The sequence below is a fragment of the Zalophus californianus genome, chromosome 3 (genome assembly GCF_009762305.2).
Source record: "Zalophus californianus isolate mZalCal1 chromosome 3, mZalCal1.pri.v2, whole genome shotgun sequence".
Classification (NCBI taxonomy): Eukaryota; Metazoa; Chordata; class Mammalia; order Carnivora; family Otariidae; genus Zalophus; species Zalophus californianus.
The window spans coordinates 121,553,347-121,579,676 of NC_045597.1; the positions used below are offsets into that span (position 1 = coordinate 121,553,347).

Here is a 26,330-nt window from a genome sequence, read left to right on the forward strand (position 1 = left end):
TCTGTCATGGCCCAGTTGAATCCTCAGATGAAAGACCCTCCCTCCCTGACCAGAACAGTCATAGCCTGGTGCTTCTTTGCTTTACTTTGGCATTTGTTCTTTCTACGTACTTTTATACATGTATATACTGCATATATATATGTATATATATAAAACTCTTCTTCTTTTTCTTCTTCTTCCTCCTTCTCCTCCTCTTCCTCCTCCTCCTTCTTTGATGATAGAAGGCAAAGCCCATGACAGAAAAATGTCATGTTCCCCCAAAACCTAGCAGTTACATTTATTTAGTTATGGTAAATGTATGTAAATATGTATGTAAATGTGAACGTGGGGAAATGGTTATTTGTAGATAAGTGGAGGAGTTGTATAAAGGAGAATAAGATTTTTGTGGCTTGCATCTGGATTATATAGCCTGAAAAATTATGGCACCTGATTATAATCTGTTTTTATGAGACTTAGTAAAGTGTATTTTAAAAGTTCCCATTTACATGTCACTAAATGATTAAATTATTTAATAAGTAATAGCAACAACTCTGTGGTGGTACTTTACAGTTGACCAACTACTCTCCTATCATTCATCCATCAGACTGAGGACGACTCAGAGGTGAAGAGCTAGAGACATCACAGGGGTTTATCCCATTCTACAAAGGAAGAAACCAACGCCCAGGGAGATAATGTGTCAAAAGTCACATACTGGTAGACAAAAGAGTGCTGAGACCAAAGCCAGGACCCTCTGATGCGGGTTTCTTTCAGTGTCCTCTGTGGCTTCTAGATTTATTTTTATAGAAATCCAATTGGCCTGACAATAATTAAATTCAATTTTAAGGAAAAACTTGGTTTATTTTATTTAAATGAATAAAAAAATCACTTATCAGAACAATATTATGCTTGGAGTTAAAATCACCTTTTCTTGGACAGGCTTTGGCCTTGTGGTTCAGAGCTTCCTATGTGGCGCCTACAGCAGAATGGGAAAAACACTGCCGGCGTTAGACTGATGCTAGGATTTAGAGGAAGGAAAATCGAAGTTACATACCTGTGGATAACTGTTAGAGCAACTCTAGCCAGCACTGTTCACTATAGTGATTAAACCTACTATTAGCATTTTACTTATCTATTTTCCTGGGCTTTTGATTCTAATTTCTGGCAACTTTTCTTTTTTTAAGACCATCATTTTTTATTAAGGACAATAGTTTACCTTCTAATGAAAGAAAAACTAGAAACAGGGAAGGTCATTATCCTTTAGTGGGGGCTAGCGCTGGCTTTATTTTATTGTTAAAGCTTTCAAAAATTGAAATAGTGTATATTAAATATATAAAATCTATAATTTTATATTAAAACATTTAATGGGGAAGCCTTTGACTAAAATCCTTAAAAAAAATTATTTCCGTTGGCCATAGCTGATCATTTAAACAGGACAATAACTTCCGTTAAGGGGATTCTTCTTTGATTATACTGACCTAAACTCATAGACCTCCAAGCTCTAGAATCTATTTTTGCCAGGGAATTAAGGAGTGAAGAACATATCCTTTTAAGAAATTACAGAAAGGCATAAAGTGCTTTTTTCCTCCTGCTTTCAACACTTTTAAATGTTATCTGAATGAATTACTGCTGTGGGGTAAAACATTTCCTTCTGTTCTCCTATAAATTGTGTTCGACTAGGTATTTGGGAATTGCTGTACAGTGTGGGAAATAGTTGAACGTGGCTATTTATGAACCCAAAACAAGCAGTTGAGATATTGAATCTGAAACCAGGTGTTCCCTGCCTAAATAGTTGTGGCTTATTAAAACAAAACAAAACAAAATACGCACCCCCCCCCCAACCTCCCGAATTGTAAAGACTTTTCTTTTCTACAGAGCAGTTAGTCCTGTGGCACCATGTGGACCGTGGACTACGGCCTAGCTTTGGTATTGCTTGTCTCCATTACACATCTTTTAGTACACCGGGAGGTGTCTTGCATTGGCATTCCCCATGAACAATTAAAAGCGGACTTTGGACTCTTTCTCACACCAGGTGAACCTGGCCTATGTCGAAGCAGCCGAGTGCATCTCAGAAGCTGTTAACAAGGAGCCTCCTTCCAGAGAAGCTCAGCTGCTGACTTTGCAGAACGTGTCTGAATTCGATATCCTGGTCATTGGAGGAGGGGCAACAGGGTGCGGCTGTGCACTGGATGCTGTCACCAGAGGTGAGTATCCACGTGGGTGGAGGTTTTCCGGAGGGCGGTTTTGGCTCCGCCCACCCTGGCCCCCAGTCAAACAGGCAGCGTGCCCTCTAGGCTAGCAAAGTCACATTTCTACTGCTTTGCTGGGCTTTCCAACCGTGGTGAAGCACCTTCATAGTTTCTCAATTCGGGGCACTCGCACAATTTTAAAATTAAACATAGCTGGTATTTTACGCGTAAAGGAATTTCTTTAAAAAGAAAACTTTAAGTTCCTATGAGTTCATGAATTTGCTGTTCTTGCTTATTTCTAATCTCCTAAAGTCAATACCTTTTAATGAAATAAAAAATATTTGTATATGGTCTGAAATCACATCGGTGTCAGTGAAGGGTAGAAAAGATTTATTAAAACGAGTTAATCTATTAAAATAATTCTTTTTGTTCCTATATCTCTTAAAAGCGTTTCTCCCAGTGAAATATGGACTTCAGTTTGGGAGACTGGGGTTTATGCGAATTTATGATGGAAAAGACTTGTTGCTAACCTGTAGTTCTGTCTCAGGCACCCAATTGGTCAGCATTAGGAAAGGCATGATGAGAAGCTCTTTCAAATCGGAAACATGACATGTAAACAAAGAAATTTTAGTATGTAACACTGATGCTCTTCCACTTGATATATTTGATAAAATAATTTGATTTTTGCCTGTGGTTATTACTGTGGAGTTTGGGGTGAAGGAAATCTGGGTGCATATCCTGGCTCAGTGGCTTTATTAGATGTGTTTATAGTTGTGAACACACCCACATGCACTCACTTGGGCAAATTCCTTAATTTCTGTAAGGTTCCTCATCTTTCCAATAGGAAAAAATACCTTCTTTGAATGATTGTTGTGAGGATTAATCGTAAAGACTGCTTAAAACAGGGCTTGTCACACAAAATAGAAGCTCGATAAGTTAGAGATAGTATTTATATCTGCCATTTTTATTTTTATTATTTTTATTTTTAATTTTGAGTAGGCTCCACATCCAACATGGAGCTTGAACTCATGCCCCTGAGATTAAGAGTCACATACTCTACCACCGAGCTAGCCAGGCACCCCTCTAACTGCCATTATTAACATGAAGGCAAAAGACTTTTATTTTTTTATTATTAAGATTTTATTTCTTTATTTTAGAGAGAGAGCACTGATGTGCGTGAGAGCCTGGTAGGGGGAGGTGGGTGGGGAGGGGAAGGGACACAGCGTGTGGAGCCCACATGGGGCTCCATCTCATGACCCTGAGATCACGACCCTGAGATCAGGACCTAAGACCATGACCTAAACCGAAAACAAGAATCGGATGCTTAACCAGCTGAACCACCCAGGCACCCCTAAGGCAAAGACTTTAAGAACCAGCGGTCCTGGAGAAATAATCTTTGTGGTATCCTTAGATGTATCCAATCGGGCTGGGCACTGTTGCATGGAATTTTGACTCTGGATTATTTTACTGTATAAGGTTCAATATTTATTGCAGTGTCATACTCAATGGTAATAATTTATTCCATGGAATAATTCTTCTCATATTAAGTTACTGCCACATCCACCCTAGACTTACATTTAGTTGCCTTACATACCTGGTAGAATTTACTCGTAAGAAATGAATAAATTTGGCAAGATTTAGGCACATGCGCCACGAACAGGAAAGTGCCCTAGATTTACTATGAAAGCATAGGACCTGCACTGAAGTTTTGATCCACGGAGACTTCACAGCTTAGATCCTTCTTGTCACTTCTAAATAATGGTAAATTCAAATATAGGTCTTGGAATTTATTGTGTTGTCAGGCAGTCCCCAATTTTCACAGAACTCCCTGTTTCCATCCATGGTTCATAATTTGTGCCACATTATTCTCGGACATATTAAATAAACCAGCTGGAAAGAATGGTTGCAGTTATCTCAAGGTATTAGAACTCACCTCTCTCCCCTGGAGGCCTAAGGAGAAGAGTGGAAAGGGAGGGCATGTTTGTAAGGAAGGAAGGAAGGAAGGGAGGGAGGTCTTGTTTGGGCCTACCCCTCCCAGGAGTTAGAATTGATCAGGTGGCAATTTTCTGTCCTAGCGGATCATTTCCCCAGTAGGATTCAGAAAAATACATTTTTTTTGGTGTTTCCAGTTATGTTCATGTTATGTATTGAAATACAGAGCAATTTTTAAAAATTATAGTTCCACAAATATTCACAGACTGCCTGTTGGATGCATGGCAGTATGCAGGATACTAATGAGAATACAAACTGGGTTGACAGCCGACACCTTTAAGGTGCTCACAGTTCTGCTTGTCTGTATAGACTCAGTTACATCATGGAGAATATGTGCCTTTCAAAAGGTGTACGGACATTCTGGATCTATAGAGCTGAGGGTCGTCATATTTGCAGAGGATGGTCAGGAGAAAGAAAGCTGCTATTTTGCATAGGTAGAATTTTAATAGGCAAACATTGCTTAGTGAAAGTGTTGCAATATGAGGGAACACGTGGGAGGAAAAACATGGAGTCAGTGTGTGAGGGAGAGAGCAACGGTTCCCTTTGGAGCATCGAGCTGTGTAGAGGGGGTGTGAGAGAAGGCGAGGAGGTGGGACTGGGCCTGGTATGCCAGAAGAAGGCCTTTGGACTTTCCTGACCAGGCCACTTTGAGACCCTGAAGAGCATTTGTGGTGATGAGGAATGGATAGGCTGTAAGGAAGGAGCTGGGCTGCTCATAAGCTTTTAAGAGATCTAGAGACAGAGAAAACAGCAAGGAGGTAACTCGATGGTGTAATAGGATATAAAGAGGGGAGGCAACATGTGCAATTGCTTTCTTCCTTCCTGCATGCTTCCTTCCTTCCTTCCTCCCTTTTTCTTTCTTTCTTTCTCCCTCCCCTCCCTTTCCCTTTGCTTTCCCTTTCCCCTTCCCTTCCCTTCCCTTCCCTTCCCTTCTTTCAAGAGGAACAATCTGAATATTTCTGGGGACTCAGGAAAAAAACCTGTACAGGAGGAGAACCTTAATATGCAAGCAATAGAAAGCAACATGTGGAACAAGGATGTCAAAGATGTGTCTTAGGTTTGGCAGGGAGATAAAGAGACATCTCTCAGAGACAGAAACAAAGGGTAAAGATTCTAAGATATAAAAAAAGGAGCTTGTGTGACCACAAAGAACTATTTTTATTCACACAAAACCAAAGAGATGTTCTACTTACGGCTAGGAGTAGGGGACTTCCATGTAGAAAAGATTTAGAACTACTGAACGGAGAATGTGATAGGGAATAAGGGGTCACTTTGCTGTGGTTAGAAAATGTAAATTTATTTTCTATGCAGGATGTGTGTGTGTGTGTGCGTGTGTGTGTGTGTGTGTGTGTGTGTGTGTGTGTGTGTGTGTGTCTTGTATTGCTTAGAGCAGAGGCAGAGAAAATACACAGTAGGATAGAACGCGGGATGGAGAACTGACTGGATATCAGTGATAGAAGGAGATGAGAAAAGATGCTATGAAGGCAGAGGGGATTGTTTAAATGGAGACCTACAACTGGTAGCGGGGGTTGAGGGGTGTTGGAGAGCCAGCTTCCTTCAAAGAGTTAGGGTAGGTTGAGGGACTGAGGGTAATGATAATGATGCAACCCCTGTTCAGTGTCTTTGCTTCCTTTCAAAAAGTCTCGCTTTCTAGATTTGTATCTTTTTCAAAGCCTAGACAAGATCATACTATAGTCATTACTTTGTAGTGTGTTACTTTCAAATAACGGTATATTTAATCATGTCTATGCTATTCATTCTTTTTAATGGCTGAAGAATTCATCCCAAGGATGTTCTTGTTAATGATTCTTTAGGTTTCAAGTTTTTTGTTTGTTTGTTTGTTTTTCCTATTTAAAACAAGACTGTGAGTCAAGTACTGATCCAGCTCTGAGAATAAACAGATTAGTAAGATGTGGTTTTTGTCCTCCAGGGGCTTATAGTTTGTTAGTCTTTGCTGAACAAGTGCATTTTTTCTTTGGGCAGTGAAGGACATTCGGTAGTGATGAGGACATGAACTGGTGCATGAGCTGATGACCTCAGTCATGTGAGGGCAGTGATGGAGACGGTGGTGATGATGATAACTTTGGGAAGATAAGAGGTTCCAGAGTCTGGCTGTTGACCAGATTTTAAATTTTTATAGTTAGTAGCGATTGACTGAATGTCTTATATATGGAGCTTTATATCTGTGGAATATCCCTTATAAAAGGGATGGATAAACCTTAGTTTGTATTTCTTTTATTATGCTGGTAGCCCTTGGGGGGGTAGGATTTATAATTAAAGTGTATAGAGATGCTGAAGTTAATCTGTATTTATCCTTTTACTACAATTTCTGATCATATCAGTAGCCCTCTGAAGTGTGAAATAATCATGGGCATTTGGTTAATGAATTGTGCATTGTTGCTGTTCATTCATGGAATTTGCTCTTTTATTATATTTGATGCTTCACTTAACAACAAATTTTGCTTTCTCTGCATTTGATATGTTTTTACCAAATTATTCCTGATTGTTTCCATTAATCTTTAGTCACATTTGACAAAAATAAATTACTGTGATCTTTTAAAGTTACCAGTAATAATTAGATTTTTCAGGACATCAAAGTTTTGGGGGAACCACCAGATGTTAAAGGGCTTGTCTAGAAATGTTTGCACAAGCTTTTTGATGAAATACTATGCCCAAATGCAATTTTGGTAATGGATAAACAAAGACTGTAGAAGGCAGAGAAAAAGTCATGAAGTCTTCCTAATGAACATTTATTTGCATTCTTACCCTCTGCCTTTTCTTGGGAATCAATTTTCATTTGTTTCATTTGGGAATATGATTTTATAAACATAATATGCACAATTCTCATCACGTTCTTCTGCAGGTTTCCAGAATCAATAGAAACGGCTTCTCTGTTTAACACTGGGTCCAGTCTCCGGGCAGGAGCCCAGTCTTGAAGTGCAGCTGGAGGCACTCTGCCCCCAGGGAGAGCTGAAATGAGGAGAATCTGATAAATATAATCACCCCCACAGGGTTCTTCAAGGTGGTTTTTTTTTTTCAGGTTTTTTTGTTCTTTTATGTATCGAGGATCACCTAGGACATTTTTGGTTTAAAAATCTGATTTATAAGTTTAGTCTTTACGGCTTTTAATTCAAATTCCAGAGAAGACTGCCTCTTGCAGGAGGGAAACATTCATTATAGTTCTCCTGTTCAAAAAAAGGTATACATACTTTTAGCTTATGAATGGTATGTGTCTGGTAGTTCCTTAGTTCTCAGTTTCTGCTCATCTAATGTAGTATAGCCCAGTGATTAAGGATACAGGTTGTGGAATTAAAATGAAGTGGGATCTAGTCTTGGCTTCATCACATACTAGCTTTATAAGCTTCTACAAGTATCTTAACCTTGTAGAGAGCCTCAAGATTCTCAGACATAAATGAAAGAGAACAATGACACTTTTCTGCCTAAGTAAAGGTTTGTGAGAGGGAGGAGGTGTGTGCATTGTAGAAAAAAGACAGAAGAGGGAGAGCCTGGGAAGATAGTGCATTCTGGGAATTACAGGTCTGCTCCTTCACTCCCTTCTACTTCCACCCCTCTACCACCATGACAGAAGAGAAAATCCTATTTCAGGACAGGAGACTTGCAACAGATGAAGTTTGCAGTTTTCTGAACACTACTAGTTAGACCCGATTGCAAAGTCCTACTAAAATTTATTGGAAATTTAATGTAATTTTAATTAATACACTGCTTTTCTTTGACAGGAGTTGGGGGTGGGACTTGAAAAATTATGCTAAAGTTTAACTGGAAAAATAAGCCTATGAGATTTACCAGATGAATTCTGAAAAAGAATAATGATAGGGGCGACTGAGTGGCTCTGTTAGTTGAGTGTCTGCCTTCGGCTCAGGTCATGATCCCAGGGTCCTAGGATCAGCCCACATCAGCTTCCTGCTCAGCACGGAGTCTTCTTGTCCCTCTCCCTCTGTTACTCCCCCTGCTTGTGCTCTCTCTCTTTCTCTCTGTCAAATAAATAAATAAAATCTTAAAAAAAAAAAATAATAGTAGAAGATACAGAGATCTATCAGATATTAAAGTGTATTCTAAAGCTACTTAAATTAAAATAGTTTGCTAAACAAATATAGAGATAAGTGGAACAAAAGAGCCTAGAAATAGATCTAAATACATAAAATTCAGAATATGGTGAAGTCAGGATTTCAAATCTGTTATTATTAGTTATTTAATAAGTGGTGTTGGAGTATCCACTTTCCCAGGTTTTTGTATGTATATACATGTGTGTATGTATATACACATAAATACATATGTATATATATTCTATTTGTCATATTCCAAGTGAACCAAGGATATAACCATAAAACACCATAAACCTATTAGAAGAAAGTATATGTGGATATTAAAAAAAAATGTAGTAAAGAAGGTATTTTTAAGCAGGACAACAATAGAGCCATTTTCCTTTTGGAAAATTTTGCTAAATCTGATTTCATAAAAATTAAAATTTATCTATGGCAAAAATAAACACATGTGAGACTGGGAAAATATTTATAACCTAGCAGACAGGGTTTGTTATATTGTTTTCAACTTTTCTATATCCTTTACTTTAGTACGTCTATGATAAACAGTGTAAGCTGGATTCTTTTGTGTTTTTTTTTAAAGTTTATTTATTTATTTAAGTAATCTCTATGCCCAACATGGGGCTTGAACTCGTGACCTCAACATCAGGAGTTGCATGCTCTTCCGATTGAGCCAGCCAGGGGACCCTGGATTTTTTTTTTTTTTTTTTTAATGCTTAATAGATAGAATCTATCTTTATTTTTTAATTAAGTTTTTTATTTTGATTCCAGTTAGAATCTATCTTTAACTAGGTGAATTTGATCCATTTAAAGGTAGATTTTATCTATTAAGCATAAAGAAAAAAGAATGGAATTTGATCCATTTCCATTTGTTTGGATCCCATATACATTTATTTTGTATTTTTTACCTTACATCTTTTATTTTACTTCTTTTCCTTCCTATGAAATCACTTTTGGATCACTCTGTTGCCATACCTTAAGCTCTATATGTAGAATTCTTTCCACCCTCGAGTCCCATCAGAGACTTTTCCCAGAGTCAAATTGAGGCTCTTGACCCATGTTGATACTGAGCATTGTGCAGACCAATTGCTGAGGCAGCTGGTGGTGCTTTGGCTTAGGTGATGCTCTCTGTGTCTGTCTTCCTACCTCCTAGATATGTACCCGCAGATAGTCCACAGCCCTGGACGGTGGTCTGCAGAAGCATCTCCACCATCACTTGTACTGGCTGAAGCCCTTCTTTAGTTCCCAGCATTCAGGTGGTCAGTCCGGCTTCCTCACCTCTCCTTGCAAGGGAGACCTGTATTCCTCTCGCCCTTCAGGGATTGAATTTTTGGTTGCTTTTGCCTGTTTTAGGCCCAGGGCTCAGCAAGACAGGCTTTGGCCTAACCACTCTGCTCTGTTTCTGCTACATTTCTGATCCAAAGTGTGTTTATTTTTGAGTCAACCACGTTCTTTAAGTATACATAGAGATTATTTTCTCTGTGTTTGCAGACGAGGAGGAGTTCAAAGCTGAACTCATAATGCCATATTGATCAAAATTTTACCTACAGCAATTTATAATAGCAAAAACCTGAGGTCTGGTTTAATAAATTGGGTACATTCAGTTATCCAAAAGAGGCTTATGCCTATTTTCAGGGAAAATGTCTAAAATATATCATAAATTGGAAAACAAGTTGTGAAGAATGAGCTTATTAATTTTGTTTGTGTTTAAAGCAAAAAGGTACATAGGTTGTAAGTTTCATAAGCACATTAAATTTCTGGTAATATTTATTTATTTATTTATTTTTAAAGATTTTATTTATTCATTTGAGACACAGAGATTCAGAGAGAGAGTGAGAGCATGAGGAGGGGGAGAGGCAGAGGGAGAAGCAGGCTCCCCGCTGAGCCAGGAGCCTGATGTGGGGCTCCATCCCAGGACCCTGGGATCATGACCTGAGCCAAAGGCAGACGCTTAGCCATCTAAGCCACCCAGGCGCCCTAAGTTTCTGGTAATATTTAATATGGGACATTTTTATTGTTAACATTGGTTATGTCTGGATTTTGTAACTAGGAAGCCAGTGGTGTGTTAGTCTCTCTTTTCACCCCTTGGATATTCCTCCTCTCTTTGAACACTGGCAGTTTTTATAATAAAAAAGTAAAAAGAGGAAGCAACAACAGCAACTCCTTTCTTCCCTCATAACTGCATTACTCTAATTAATGTTATGGCTTAATACATTTTTGTGCCTCCATAATCTGTGTGTACTTAAGGAACACAAAGTATGTTAATGATACATTCTAGTGCAACCTGGTATCTTCATTAATAGTTTATCTGTTTCCTAATATAAATAGCAATAGTATTAAATAACCAATCCAATATTATACAATTATGTAAACTGTTAACATTCTTTGTTAGGAAAAACTAGGCCAATGCATAGGATTCATATTGCTGAGGATTAACAAGCCAGGTTTACTTTGCACTGTAGAGTGTTATTTTTTTAGGGAATTGATCTTTCATATAAAATGTTCAGCCTTTGGGTTAGTCCCTTGTCAATGGCATTGGCTTTCTGAAATCCAAAGGTAAGTGCCCAAAGCTTTTCTAAAAAAAGATAAAGTTTCCTTTCCTTAAACTACATCATTTTTCCTTCATGGGGCATGTGGCTTTAATACTTATGCTATGGTACTAATGTACAGAGTGTCTAAATTTTTTGATTTGTATATTACTTTGGTGCCTCTGCTAGGTAATTTACAGGGATTTATCTCTCCTTTCTATTTAAAAATATCTAAATAATGCCATATCTAAAAATTTATTCTAATGAAATAATTAAAAATGCAAAGAGTTTAAACAAAAATATGTTGCAGTAATATCTGTGAGAGTGAAGGTATGAAATAACCCAAATGTTCAAAAATAGGGAATTGAATATAAATCATTGTAAATATTTAATGTAATACTATTCATACATTAAAAATGAAATTATAGAAAAATATGTATTGACATGGAGAGATGTTTACAATAAATAACGTTAAATGAAAAAAATGGAAATTTTCATATGATCCTATTTTTGTAAAAATGTACATATATGATTATATACATGCATAGAAAATGCGAACGTTTAAATGTTCACAAATGTCAACTGTGGTTATCTCTAAGCAGTGCGATTACAGGAGAGTTTTATTTTGTTCTCTTTACTTCTCTGCATTTATTATATTGAGCATGTTTTCATGCATAATAAGATAATCAGTAAAAGGTATTAAAATATACTTCTGTTCTATATCATGTTGTGAAAGTTAAATGTCGTACTGTTCTTCCCCTTAGAAGGTAATTACTTCTCTGTATTCATCCAACTGTCTTGAGCCACAAATTGGTTTAGTTGGAAGCGCTTGGTAGCTAGACGTTCTCACTCAGGTCAGCAAAGGCAAAGCTGTAAAGAGCCGTATTTAGTTCATGCCCCTTGCCACACATCCCTCAGGATACAATTTGAACTTGATAAAAGATGGGTTGAAGATGACAGAAAGGCAGATTTCAGTTGACTTTATTCTTCCACTGTAGCTAACCTTGTTATCCCATCTAAGATTTTGAGTCATTTCACTCCGAATATTAATACTTCACCACTGTCATGAAATTCCTGTGAATACCTACTAAAAGCAATCAATAATAAAAAAATAAATAAAATAACAGTACCACTCCTAAATGTTCTGGTTCATCTCAGCAGTGATAGAGCTCATCGCTTTCCATAAAAAGTAACTGCTAAGAAGAAAAGAAAAAAACAAAAACTATTCCTCATAAAATCTTGAACTAGTTTAGTTGAATTACTATAAATGCACAGAGAGGTCAGCCCTTCGTTGCTAGGCATGTGGGACGGCCATTCTTTCTACTCTGAGGGAAGATCTTCCCGAGCTCCTCAAATCCACAGCCAGGAGTAGTTGCCCCCCTTTTTTTTTAATATTTTATTTATTTATTTGACAGAGAGAGAGACAGTGAGAGAGGGAACACAAGCAGAGGGAGTGGGAGAGGGAGAAGCAGGCTTCCCGGGGAGCAGGGAACCCCATGCGGGGCTCGATCCCAGGACCCTGAGATGATGACCTGAGCTGAAGGCAGACGCTTAACAACTGAGCCACCCGGGCGCCCCTGGGAGTAGTTGCTTGAAGCCTGCGTACATTATTTTTGATGTCCTTCAAACTTAATTATTTTACCTAAGAACGCAAAATGTCACTTAAAATACTGTTCACTGTCTTTAAAAAGGTAAAACAGTACCCTCTTTTCACTTCCTTACTTTATACTTAAAGTATCAGAAAACTGAGCTCTGAATTTTGGATCAATAATTTTTGAGGGGAGGAAAATTTTGGATTTTTGAGGGGTGTAACAGAAAGGAACATATTAGATAATGGAACTGTGCAAGATTATAAGGCTTTTAAAAATTTCATTGTCTTTGCTTTAGTTGGTTAATTAGTTAAAAATATATTTTTGAGAAGGCGCCTGGGTGGCTCAGTTGATAAGCGTCTGCCTTCGGCTCAGGTCAGGATCCCAGGGTCCTGGGATCTACCCCTGCATCGGGCTCCCTGCTCAGCAGGAAGCCTGCTTCTCCCTCTCCCATTCCCCCTGCTTGTGTTCCCTCTCTCGCTGTGTCTCTCTCTGTCAAATAAATAAATAAAATCTTTAAAAATATATATATATATTTATGAGAAACAGAACTTCTAGTAATGTCTTGATTTTGCATCGTTTACGTCCTCCCTCATTCCATTGTTCTCATTCAACAAAAATGAGAAAACATTAGTGTATAATAGCCGTTGAAAATTTTAAAATATTTTCTTTTTTTTCAAATATATGGGTGTTTTTTGTGTTTGGTTCTGAAAACTTTTGGTAGTATTTTTAGGTTACATGGTGCTTTAATATATCAATTTAGCTATAACTTTGGAGGTTACATTTTTATGTTTTTTTGCTCTGGAAGAAGCAGTATCATTTCGCTCCAGGAATTCTGGTGGGTAGCTTGATGAGATGGCACTAGAAATAATAGGACAAGCAAAACAGCCTGGTTTGACAGAGGAGCCCATTTTAACTTTTGTTGGTATTCACTAGGGTTTCTCACATAAATACATGTGAATAACTTTTTTAAATGTCCAATACTTGCAAAAGCAGTTTTGAGGCTTTAAAGTGTTAGCTCTCACTTACATATCCTGAAATATCCTCCTGAGATGGCTTGCTAATTCCTAGAGTAGTTCCCTGCCTCACACTCTGTCAGTTTAGGAAAGAAAAAAAAAAGATCCATCCTGATAACACAAGCCCATAAAATTCTCTCCTCATATCACTCTCCAGTACCATCTTCTGCCTTGTGAGGCTGGACTCAGGAGCAGGGTTCATTGCCCTGCTCCTGCTGTATGGCACACATCCCCTAAATGGTCTGCCCGCCATCTCTTGCCCCCTCCACCCCTGCCCTCCACCCCTACAGAGAGATCTTTCTAGAACATTAATCTGATTTCTCAGCTTAAAACACTTTGGTGGTTCCCCTGACAGCACAATTGTGTTTCTCAAAACAATATCTGAGAATTTCTGGAAAAAATTGAAATGTTATTCCTTTTTTATAATCATCATAATACAAAAAGCAACCAGCAATATACCTTTCCTCAAAATGGATAACTTGGAGCTGAGAACAGTGCTTGGGTTCATGCTTCTGTAGCATTGATGCCAAATCTTGTACCTTCTTTTTTTTTCTTTCTATAATATTTCTTTTATTTTCTTTATTGTAGTATGATTGACATATAACATTAGTTGCAGATATATAATAATTTGATATTTGTATATATTGAAAAACTATCACAGTGAGTCTAGTTGTACTTTCTGACAAAGTATGTGCTTCTCAAACCAATCCACGACTTGGAGCCATGGTCTCAGAGGCATTTTCCTTTTCAGGAGACTCACATATTACTTACTTGTGAGAAACAATTGCCCATAGGATGGAGTCCAGATTTCCCAGTGTGGATGAAAGGCCGTTTGTGATCTGCCTTTTACTATTCCTCCCCCTGGATCTCCTTCACATTGTCCCCAGCCCCTGAGTGACAAGTGGCCCTTAAATGAGCTGGGCCATCTCAAGCATTTGCCTTTCTCTTGCTTAAGTACTTTTTTTTTTTTTTTTTTTGCCAGTGATCATTCCTTCCTCTCCTATCTTGAACACGTACTCCTCTGTAAACTCAGCTTTTCTTGAAGACCCCAATCCCAGGTGCAATAAAAAACTTATACTGTGTTTGCAGTTATTAATCACACGGGGAATCATGCCATCAATAAGCTACCTCAAAATTTAGTGGCCTAAAACGACCTTTGCTATCACACAATTTTGATGGGTCAGGGATCTGGCTGTGCCTGAGCCTGGGTTCTCTAGCTCTGAGTGCTTCCTAGTAACTCCCGAAGTTGTTGGCAGATTCACTTCCTCACTGGTGTTTGGACTGAGGCCTCAGATCCTTGTGACCTGTTGCCTGGGGGCCTGCCTTAGGCTGCGGTCTTAAAACATGACAGTTTGCTTCATCCTAGAAAGCAAGAGAGGGCAAGAGAGAGCAAGCAGGAGTCACAGTCTTCTGTAACCTAGTCACAGAAGTGGCATGCCCTAATTGTTGCATTCTGTTCGTTAGAAGCAAGGCGCTAGGTCCAGTCCACACTTGCGAGTAGGGGATCCATGCCGGGAGATGGAGATTACTGGATATAGGCCCAGGTGGGGAGCCGGGGGCTGGATGGGAGGGCTCTCTCACTCTCATGTTCCTGCCTCTCGTGAGGCAGGCATCTTGGTGCCATGACTGGATTTCCAAGGCTAAATGAGAGGTATAGTTTAAATAATCTGGCTCTTAAATGCCCTTCGAAAGTCAACTCCCTCACCCGATCTTCAACTGAAGACACAATGGTCTATGTTAGCCCTGCAAGAAGATCTCTCTGTTGGACTTAGTAAGAAAAGGTGAAGAAACTCACCAAAGCAGAGCATTCTTGAGATTACCAAATGTAATCTTGACGATGCAATTTTAGGTTTATGTCCTGATTTTAACTTCTAACCCAGAGTAAGATAAGAGTTCTCTGTATTTGCAAATCTTAGCACCTAAAAAACTGTTGCACTTACTTGCCTCTCTCTGAGCTGGGAGCTGCATGACAGCTTGGTCCATGCTGAATTCATCTCTAATGCCAGCACTTTGCCTGGCACTTACGTTCTCCATATTCTTTTAAAATATATGTGCTAACTTGACATATTTTCCTGTTTTTTTTTTTTTTAAATACATTTAGTACTGGATTTACTAAGCATATCTGATAGAGTTTTCAGAGTCAAAACTTTGACAGATCTTTGTCTCGCATAAATGCTTCAAAAGTGTGACCTGGGGCTGCAGTACCTGTAATTTCTGTGTTATTTTGCTAGTTATTTAGAGCATTAGCACTTTTGCCCTTGAATCATAGTTCTCTACTTTTCCTCCACGGTTTCCAAGTATTTTGTCCTTTTGAGTCAAGGGAATTGCCCTGATTTTATGATGACATTTGGGTACGATATTTAAACTGTTAAAAGTTATAAAAATGACCCTTTGGTATTAAATGTAATAAATGGCTCTGAATTGAATACATGCACAGATTCTCTTATATGAGCTTTGTGAGCCCAAACTTTTCCAGTTACATATTCTCATTGTAATTGGATTCTATGACATTCTCTCATCTACTATGAGTATGCCAGGCACTGAAAATTCCTCATGGCTCGGTGTTGATGTATATGTTGCGTCTTTTGGAGTTTGGGGTTTTATCTCTAACTAGTGTATGGCACTTGTCGTACTGTGGGTCCTACCCAATCCTAAGAAGCAGGGATGGCTCCATAAGAAAAGGAAACAAAACAAAGCTGTTTTCATCCGCAAGAGATTTATTGCAACCCTCAAAGAAAGGGGCAGAGACATGGTTTCTAGAACCAACCTATCTTTGCTCAGCCTCACCTTTACCAAAAATATTGTCTTGTCTTTACTCATGGATACTCTGCACTGGGTTTATTTGTCCTGGCTTGTATTTTTCTTTGTAATTCTATAATACTGTGCTTGCATGTCTTAGACTATAAATTCCTCAAAATCAGAGGTTGTTCTCTTCCTTCTTCCCTTTTGATGCCTTTGGTTTTTTCCCCCGTTTTATACCCACTCTAACACCACTCCAGAAATGGCAGCCAGCACACAGGAGGTCCGGTCGAGATTTATGGATGACGTGTTAGAGTAGACTAGGGATGAGGGGCTGGGACGTGTGAGAGACTTGTAGTGAGGGATGAAGGTGAGTTCCACAAGGCTTCGAAACAACACTGAGTTAACTCTGCATGGATCAGGATGGGTGCCATGCTCTCCTTTGACCCTCTCAATGCCCCGGAGTATGTTACTGCCATGAAATTGTACTGTAATATTTTCTAGTTGTGAGTCATTCACAGTTTAATATGCTTCTAGTTCTGGTTTGACTTTTCCCCCAGGAAGAGGCTAAAATCTCTTCATTATAATATAGACAGTGTACTGCACTTTGAATACAAATTTATCCATGTTCAGAGTAATTTTTCTTGTGATTGTCTCTACCCTGGAGAAGTGCGTTTAATGAATTACATACAAATTGTGTAATTTAAGAAGTTAATTTGGTTTTCTGGTTACACAGGACTAAAAACAGCCCTTGTAGAAAGAGGTGATTTCTCATCAGGGACCAGCAGCAGAAGCACTAAATTGATCCATGGTGGTGTGAGATATCTTCAGAAGGCTATCATGAAGTTGGATATTGAGCAGGTAATTGTGTATGCTGGTTGTTAAACAAAAATTGCGACTATGCTTTTTTCTAACCAATTAAAGCAGGGTTTTTTTTTTTTAATGGCTTTTAACATTTCTTCCTGTTGGAAATACCTATTTAGTGTGTATTCTGCTGGCATATCTTTCAGGAGAGGTGTGCCGGCTCTTTCCTGTAGCATCATGTTTATGGGTAATCAGGGGCATTTTCCATGCAGGCATGTCAAGGTAGCAAACTTACAAAATCACCTTTGGATATGTTGCCTTTTAACAATTGTGATGGTTTGTTTGTTTGTTTGTTTTGCCAATGACTACCACATGGCTACTTTCCAGACAGTTTCAGGGGGGCCGTGTTGTAATACAGGAGTGTTAAATTGATCCTCTTACTGTAACTGCAATCATACACTCATATTGCCACTGACATATTCTTAAGGAAAAGATGATCTGAGTCATGCTTTTCTTATGTCACACTTTATTGTGTCCAGTCTGCCACCATTTGAAAACTGCCAAGGCAGTGTGGAAGATGACATTTCCCAGAGGGGTAAAAAAAATCAGCTGAACTCCCTATCTGCTTCTGGTACATGAAAAACATAGCAGTGCTAACTTGACATTGTCAGTTTCCAATGTGTCCTCTTTTCTTCTGTGTCTCTTCGGCATCATGATGGATGCAAAGAAAAGAGCATAGGACCTAGAATCAGACGACTTGTGATGTGTTCCAGCTTATTTATTCAATGTCTATGAGCCTCAGTTTTCTCATTTTTAAATTAGTGTTATAGTAGTAATCCTGGCTTTTCAGAGAGACATAACGAAGATGAAGGGAGTCAAGACAAAAACTTTTCTGTAATCTATAAAATACTGTGCAACTCCTAAGTATTATCTCTGCTTGTGTTAGTGGAGGCAAGGAGGGAACATTTAGCATGAATTTGAACAATCTGTTATTTCTTACACGGGGAAATATTATAGAGGACTGAGAAGGCGGACAATACAGAGAATGCAAGATAAATTGTTACAATAATCTTGTAACTCAAGTCAGGAAAAGATCTTACACTTGGGAACTCTGACAGCATGTTTTTCTCCTATGCAAATACAGTTAAGGTTTCTGAAAAATCTTTCAGGTTGACAGCATGATGTATTATTAGAAATTTGATTAGGAGGGAGCTATCCTCACTCAGAGTTAGAGAGGTTTCTGTGTATCAATCAGTTGGCAGGGTGTCTATTTGCCATTTGAAAATATTATGATCTGTTACTGCCAAACTAATTTTCTCTGTTTTGCTTTTCAGTATAGGATGGTAAAAGAAGCCCTTCACGAGCGAGCCAACCTACTAGAAATTGCTCCCCATTTATCAGCTCCGTTGCCCATAATGCTTCCAATTTACAAGTAAGCCTTTTGATATCATCTCTATACTATTTGCTTAACTGAGGTCAATAGAACAACACTGTTTTAATGGAAATAGTCCCTCAATGTGTATTTCTTAATGTACTTTTAATTGGTCCTAATCTTTAATCCTTTTCAAATGTTTGCCTTTGTTGTGCTTAAAAGTGTGGCTTTTCCTGAATTACTCTTTTCTGACCCACCTCTAAGGGCTAAATATTGAAGGCTGAGGAGGTTGTATTCTGTGTTTATAATTAGTAGTTTCTAACCCCAGTTTACCGAGAGTCTTTAGAAGAGCAACTGCATTTGGACTGGGGAACAGAAGAGGGTCATTGTGTGCTTCCCAGAAGAGGATCATTGGCAAACAAAACGCATAGTCAAAAAGTATCCTGCTGCAAAATCTGAACCTAACATGTACCAACTCCAAGCCTAAACCATTTTGGCTCATTTTAAATTTCCAAATTAACTAAAACTGAAATTTGGTTTAGAGGTGTCAGATTATAAATTATAAAACCCAATTTTCCTGATGTTGTTAGAGCTGTCCATGAACTTGCCTTAAGTTGGAATACAGGTAATATGAAACAGTGATTTGTGCAACTGCTAGCCACATGAGACTTGTGAGTCCCTAGAAACAGATTTTATCATTTTTGTCCATATTTTGTCGTATATGGCTTAGGACATTGTGAACCAGTGAATTACCCCGGGTGCACGTGAGAGTCACCCAGGCCCCCAACCTTCGTCCACTTAAATCAGTCTAGACATGTGAGGCCCAGGTATCTGTATTTACGGTTGGTGCTCCCCAGAGAATTCCCATACATGGCCCGGTCAAGAAGCACTGCCTTAAAGATGATTCATTTAAAGTCTCACTGATTCATTTACTTATATAATTCAGCTCAGTTGGTGTCAAAAACAGTCATGCTGTTCCTCCTGTTTCTTTTGCAGTAAGTACACTTCTAGATATACATTGCTTTTCTTAAATGAAAAGTATGTTGTAACTTGAAGTGGCATTCTACAGTGTTCTGCTCTGTGTCTCAAGAAACCTTTCCCCCTATTTATGCTGTAGATGGTGGCAGCTACCTTACTACTGGGTAGGAATCAAGCTATATGATCTGGTTGCAGGAAGTAATTGCCTGAAAAGCAGTTATGTCCTGAGCAAATCAAGAGCCCTAGAACATTTCCCAATGCTCCAGAAGGACAAACTGGTAGGAGCAATTGTCTACTATGACGGTATGTGGTTTTTCTTTCTATAGGATACTTTTCTCTTACTCATGACCCTTTTAGGATGTTCCTAATGAGATTGTTTTACATTCTTAATTTTAATGCTGATCTTAGACAACACACAAACACATGTGCACACACACAAACACACACTCACCATTTTGTCTACTACTAGCTGAAGAACTACCTATGGCCTTTTGCTTTTAATATTGTTTGTTTTTGCATATTCTTTTTCTTCTTTCATTTCTACTTGTGTCTCATGGTTGGTTTGGTTCATTTTCCATCATTATGAATCTGGACCCCACCCACATGCCATTTAATTTGTTATATGTTTGCCAGTGAATACTTGCCTTATGAATATATTATGTTGAGAGCAGCTGAGGATCTGTTAGGTTTTCTAGATGAAACCTCTATTTTCAAGGGGTTATAAACCTAGGGAAAAATGCCCCCGGGCTGAAATTGACATGTTTGTATTTTGCACAGGACACAATTCTTGAACATATAATTTATGTGATGAAGGTAGATGAATGAACATTGCATCTGTTAAGCCAAAGCCCCAGTTTTTATTGCTTATTTTATTGTTGTTAGATGTTTTCTAACAATAACATTATCTAATATCCATTTGCCATGTGTTCCATGTTCTTCTTTGTGTGTGTGGGTGGGTGTGGGTGTATGTGAACAATATACTTTTACACACTTTTATTCAGAGGAACTAACCACTTAATATATCTCCAGATGGACCATAGTACAATACAAGATAAAACAGGAAAAGCCATTTGTGAAATTTTACTATACTTTTAAAGGGTATATGGAATTTTGGAAAATAATCCAGGGATGGATGTCCATTTATAAAATAAATAGCCGGACACAGATAATTAACTGTACATGCTCAAGAAGTCTTAGAAATTTTGGACACAAAGGACAGCTTAGGCTCTATAGCTTGGTGAGTTTTTTTTTTTTTAAACCCCATTATGTGATCTTTTGTATTTCATGTTAGGTGTTAGATATCTAAACTCTTAGCATGAAGAAATGGTTTTTTGGTTTTCTGTTCTCTCTCTCTCTCTCTTTTTTTTGTTTTGGTCAGGAGACTTTGATATTTATACTTCATATTATGGGATATCCTCAAGGCTACCCTCTTTGTTCTTCTTCTCATTGTTAGATTTCTGAATCAATTGAGCTGTCATGCTTTCATGTGTGAGTGCAGAATGTATATGCACAAAGGGGGCAACAGGGGAAAACTCAACAAAATGTCCTAGGAGCAACAATTTGGAAAAATGTTAAGGGTCTTAGACAAACATTAAAAGCTAGAAAATTCATAATTTACAGTGCCTTCCAGCATCTAAGCACCACAGGGGGGGCTCTTAACTAATTTTCAGTGCCCTTGATTGAGCCTACGTGTTAAAGGACAACCTTAACTGTGAATTTGCTTTCTCCACATTGGACCCTTGATGTTAATCCATTGTAGTTTAGTGAGTGATTATATTAAAGAGGTTTTTGGTCCAGGAGGAGTACGAAGGCGTTCTGCAAATGGCATTCTGCCCATCCTGACAAGGAAATGTTTGTGCCCTTTGCCTCACATGACTCATTCTGCCTGCATAAACCCTCTCAAATACTTGGTCATTTTCTTCACCATGTGATGTAGCAAACACTAACTAGTTTTATTTTTTAGCTCATGCATATCTGAGTTTCCTTGAGAGGTCTGTGAGTGGATGTCATATCTGAATTTGTGGCGTCCTGGTTTTTTGTTGGTCTGATATTGTTAGGAATTATAGATTGTTGTTGATTCTATATAGAGAAACCAAAGAAAGTCTATGTCACATGTGCAGAAGAAACATTATCCAAGTAGAAGCAAGAGGAAGAAGAATTTCTTTAAAATTGGTTTTCATACCTTGTTACAAGTTGCAAAATTATGAGTTTAGCAAGGATTAGTGAAAAATACAAAAATCATTATTTAAAATAATTTCCGTTTGGTATTTGAAGGTTGACTGTAAAAATCATAAGTCTTGAAGGGATGAAAATAATTATATTCTATTCATTTGAAATATGTATAAGTATGTTTATTTATATTTACATTTTTATCCTTATTCTGAAATGATACAGGTCCAACTATGTCATGCTTGAGGTGAGGCAAAACAAGAATGTCAAACAGAGTGTAGTGTTGGTTTCACAACTGTAGTCACAGATGGGACAACTCCTGTTTTACCCAATGGTGTGATGAGCAAATTAAATATCAATGAGGGAGTCAGGTAGGAAGGAGCAGATACGTAGAAGCATATTAGATGTAGCAAGTGTGTGCTCAGACAAAGGAAGGAATGCCTTACCCCTTGACCAGACAATAACATTATCATCCTGTCACCAAAGTATTTCAAAGAGGAAGAGTTACCTGAACATTTACTATTGCAAATGAGGTCTACACGTTGTAATTTATAAGATAAAGCTTTCTTAACAAGAAAAAAAATTCTTCTTTATAAATTGAGAATGTAATAAGCTACCCAGATAATTTCAAAATGTATTTGGGCTGTTTGAAATAACTTTTTTTTTACTTAAAAAATAATTATTGAGGTAAAATTCACATAACATAAAAATTAACCACTTTAAAGTGAACAGAAATAACAATTTTTATAATTCCCAACTTGGGAGAATCTTGATTATTGGTGAAAAAGTGGCACAAGTAAGTACATTGAATTTCTAAATGCTACAAGAAGTTTAGCTATCTAAAAACTCTTATTAGTAATTCATTATACAGTTACTTCAGCATCATTGAAAAGTGACATATAATGGTGTGAAAATATAGTCAGTCTAGTAAACATTGCTATGAACTTAGACCAGTGGCTGAGACAATCTTTAACACGTTCCTCAACACTGAGATGTTAGGGCTGTAAGGTGCTTCCTCTGAAGTACAAAATGTACAAAGATCAAAATGGTTTTCTTAATTATTCATAAGAATAGTTTGGCCTATGTAAATAGTGATGGCCATTGCATTTGATTAAGGCAAAATTTATTCCCCCACTAAAGTCAATGAGGGCAATAAAATAAATTCCATATACTTTTAAATGTAGTCATTATAGTGGCTATTATGTGCTTGGCATAGGTATGATCCATTTGCCATCTTTTGTTGTTAAACTGCTGAAAAACAAACTCACACATATGGAGGAATTACTACCATCTTTTTCAGTGCAGACAAGGTAAATGTCAAATTTCTCAGTAAAATTCATGTGAAATGAAAGTTGGGATAGGAAGTGACAGATCAGGTTATATTTTCTTCCTGTCTTCCGTCAGAGAAAACATACAGTCAGCTCACCGGTTTTCTGAAGGAGACACAATCCTGGTGTTTCCTACCTGTTCCTTGCCATCTGCTACCAGAGAGCCATCAGCTGAATGCTGGCCATGGCCATTACCCCTAATAAGGTAGGGAAAATGGTGGCTAGTCCAACTCTCAGCAAGAAGTATTTAAGGCATGACAGGCTTGGGTGTCTTGGCATGCTGGGAGATGTGAACTGCTCTGGAGGGGGGTTGCCAGTTTCCTAAGGAACTTATTTTGTCTTCCTCTGTCAACATGACTTTAATCTTCCAATTCCCAGAGTATGATCTTTGGTGCCATTCTAGTTGGACTCCAGTTATCCAATCCAGTGCACAGAAAATGAGATATAATTAAAAATCATTAAATATTTAAAACCAGTAAATACCACCATTAAGCTTCTATAAGATGAAACTGGAGAACAAAATTACAGCTTTAAATTCTTCCTTCTGAGAGTCAAGATACTGACAGAGAGAGATGTCTGTTATTTCATACTCAGTGATGTCCTGAAGTATTCCTTATGCATATATGAAAATAGCTACCTACAGGAAATTACATTAGCTTTCCTAATGTAAATAAAAGTTGGTTATATCCATGTTTCAAAGGGGGACTTAAAGCCCAGGGTTCACTAGAATATTCATTTTTATTCCAGCCTAAAACTCAACAGCATACAAATAGATGAATTCAGCTCGTGAGAGAGCAAAGCCAATTTAATCTCTGGCTCCCCTGAGGTAAATGTAGTTCACGGTCCTGCCCCCACCCCAACCTCAGCTATAATCCCTGGCTCCTGGAGGTAAGAATGCACTGAAGTGAGGAAAATTCTGCAGCAGGATATAATGATCCAAAATGACAGGGACAATAATGACAATGAATTTCATGTCTCCCAGTCATGAGCTGGAGATGCTTGACTAGGCTGACTTATACAATTAAATTGTTACAGGTACAGCAGGAGATGCAGTTAGCTGTGTGCTTTGGGGGAACGTGCCTCTGGCAAGAGGCATATTGTGGAATCTAGACTCTTTTGTTAGGAACAAACTATTACTCCTCTAGGCACGCACCCACAATTGTATACTTTAATAAAAGAAATCCTGGATTAAAGACAAGTCTTTTAAGGTGTTGATTTTATCTATTTTGAAAGCTAAAAAAAAAAAAAAATCAATTACCCAGTAACACAAAGTTGATTTTTTTTTTCTTTTTTGCTCTTATGCTTTTGTTTTTGTTTTTCCTTTGACTTCCTGGAATGTAAGTCAAATCTAAAGATGGTGCCTTTAATCCTCATTTATAATATTTGCAAATACAATTGTTGAACTAATTGGGTGTTATCAACTTTGAATCGGACAGACACATTAACTTCTTCAGAGTAATGGAAATAGGTTGAGTAAATAACCAAATGATGTGGATGTACAAACAAAATAGAGTAGCGTTATGCAAGTTTGGGCCATGTGCTCCTTAATATAATTTCTTGGAGGGTTGCTACAGTGATCTCTAAAGTGGAGTGTGTGAGCCATGTGGGGTGCACAGGACCAACCACTAGATGTAGAATGAAAAATTAGAACTTCTACTTGGCTACATTACTATCAAATTCCTTAGAAATGATGGTTTTTACATATGGTTCAAATGTCTATAATATGTAAGTACAAGGATTTATACGTGTGTGTATGTATGTGTGTGTGTGTGTGTGTATACATATAATAGTGCAGGTATGCAATTTATCAATAATTACATATTGAGGTTATATGCTAACATTTACTTTACTTTTGGGACACTAGACTTAATTTTTTTTTGAACCACTGGGTTAGTAATTTGTCATCATTTTATGTCTTTGATAACAGACTAATTTGAATGTTTTCAAGATAGATGTATTTGGCTAGAGGAAAAAATTCCCCTGAAAGAAAAAACATCACCAAATCCATTCCTTCATTTCTCAAGGCCCAATTTCTTTGAACTTTGATCGAGGGGGTCTAAAAACTATCGACAAAGAGGGAGTATTGTCTTGGGGACCTCAACATTATCAAAATTTGGCATGATACATTAAAACTTTGTTTATTGTTTTTATTTTTATTTTCCATCTTAAAATAAAAATATCATAAATTCATTTTAAAATGTAAAATAGTTGTATTTGCCAATAATTCTCCAGGCTCCTAACCCTTTTTTAGATCCTTATTGTTGTACACACTGAGGTATAAAATTATGTAAATATTGATGCATATAAAAGAATACATTTGACGTATATATATAAAGACCCTGGAATCCACAGGCGACCTTAAAATTGAGAAACAATACATTGAGGCTATTTATGACTTCAAATTGTGAATATTCCCCATTTCATCCTCTTCACTCTTTCCTAGAAATTACTATTATGAATTTTATTATTAGAGTTTCTTCTCTTCCTTTTTTATTTTATGTAAATATATTTGAAAACAACCTATTGGTTAGTTTTGTTTTTAAACATTGTAAAAGTATAATATGATGTGTTATGTAAATTAATATAAAAACTTTGGAAAACAAACACTTCTAATAAAGTTAAGCATACACATACCTTGTGAGTCAGTAATTGTGCTACTAAATATATATCCCAGAGAAACTGACACCTGTCCACTGGGAGATATGTACAGAAAAGTGCATTGCAACACAGGGTATAATTGCAAAAAGGGAAATAATTCATATATTCACTTGTCTCTGGATGCTTTGCAATCATACTTGAAAAGTGCTTTCGAAAGTGCTGTAGTGTAGTTAGAACAGTCAGCACATGGAAGTACGTGACTTAGGCTTACAAACTTTATTGAGTTTTGAGCCCCACATTACACATCTATGAATTTAGGTCCTTAGTACCTCATTCACAGTGTATTTTGAGATTTAAATATTAATTGTTTTATTTGGATCAATTTTATGGGTATTCTATGGTCCACCCAATTTCTACTTTTCATGTCACGAAACAAAGCATCAGTTCTACCTAGTCTCTTTATATATATAAAATTTGTGGATTCTTCCAGAAAAAAAATTTGCAAAACATTCTGAGGAGTAAGGGAAATTTTGCGCATTAGCTATGCTCCGGTTAAGCATATAATCTCTGAAATTGAAGCATTAAAAGTACATTTTAAAAGAACTTACTCTAAAATTATCTACCTCTTAGACATGGATCTAGAACGTATTTAATGTTTCTTCTTGTGCATATGTAGTTTACACTTAAAAGTTAAGTGAATCATTTTTATCTTGATTTTCTGCTGTCATCTTTCCCTTTGTATTTTTCCTCTGGTTTTCCGTGAGTTAGAGTAGTGAAATTGACATCATTGCTCATACAGTAGGCATCTTTTTTTGCTCCTGAATTCTGCCTTTTTGCTCTTCAGTGTATCTGGATACCAACTAATGCTAAATGAAGTTTGACATGTACCCCTAAGAAACAAAAGTTATAAATTGTGGCTTCAAAGGAAACCTTGAATAAATAGGACACATTTGTGTCCACCCAGGCTAACATCTAACATATGCTTTAGCTT

General features: G+C 37.5%; 1 protein-coding gene across 5 annotated transcripts in view; it reads left to right on the top strand.

Annotated features, from left to right (window-relative positions):
• Positions 1-26,330, top strand: part of GPD2 (glycerol-3-phosphate dehydrogenase 2) — a 212,841-nt gene that overhangs the window by 128,185 nt on the left and 58,326 nt on the right. For all 5 annotated transcript variants that reach the window (XM_027589924.2, XM_027589922.1, XM_035726672.1 and 2 more), the window contains exons 3-6: positions 2,009-2,180; positions 16,827-16,951; positions 18,229-18,326; positions 19,384-19,547. In XM_027589924.2, the coding sequence (XP_027445725.1) occupies positions 2,009-2,180; positions 16,827-16,951; positions 18,229-18,326; positions 19,384-19,547 (559 nt within the window). The remainder of the gene's footprint in view (positions 1-2,008; positions 2,181-16,826; positions 16,952-18,228; positions 18,327-19,383; positions 19,548-26,330) is intronic.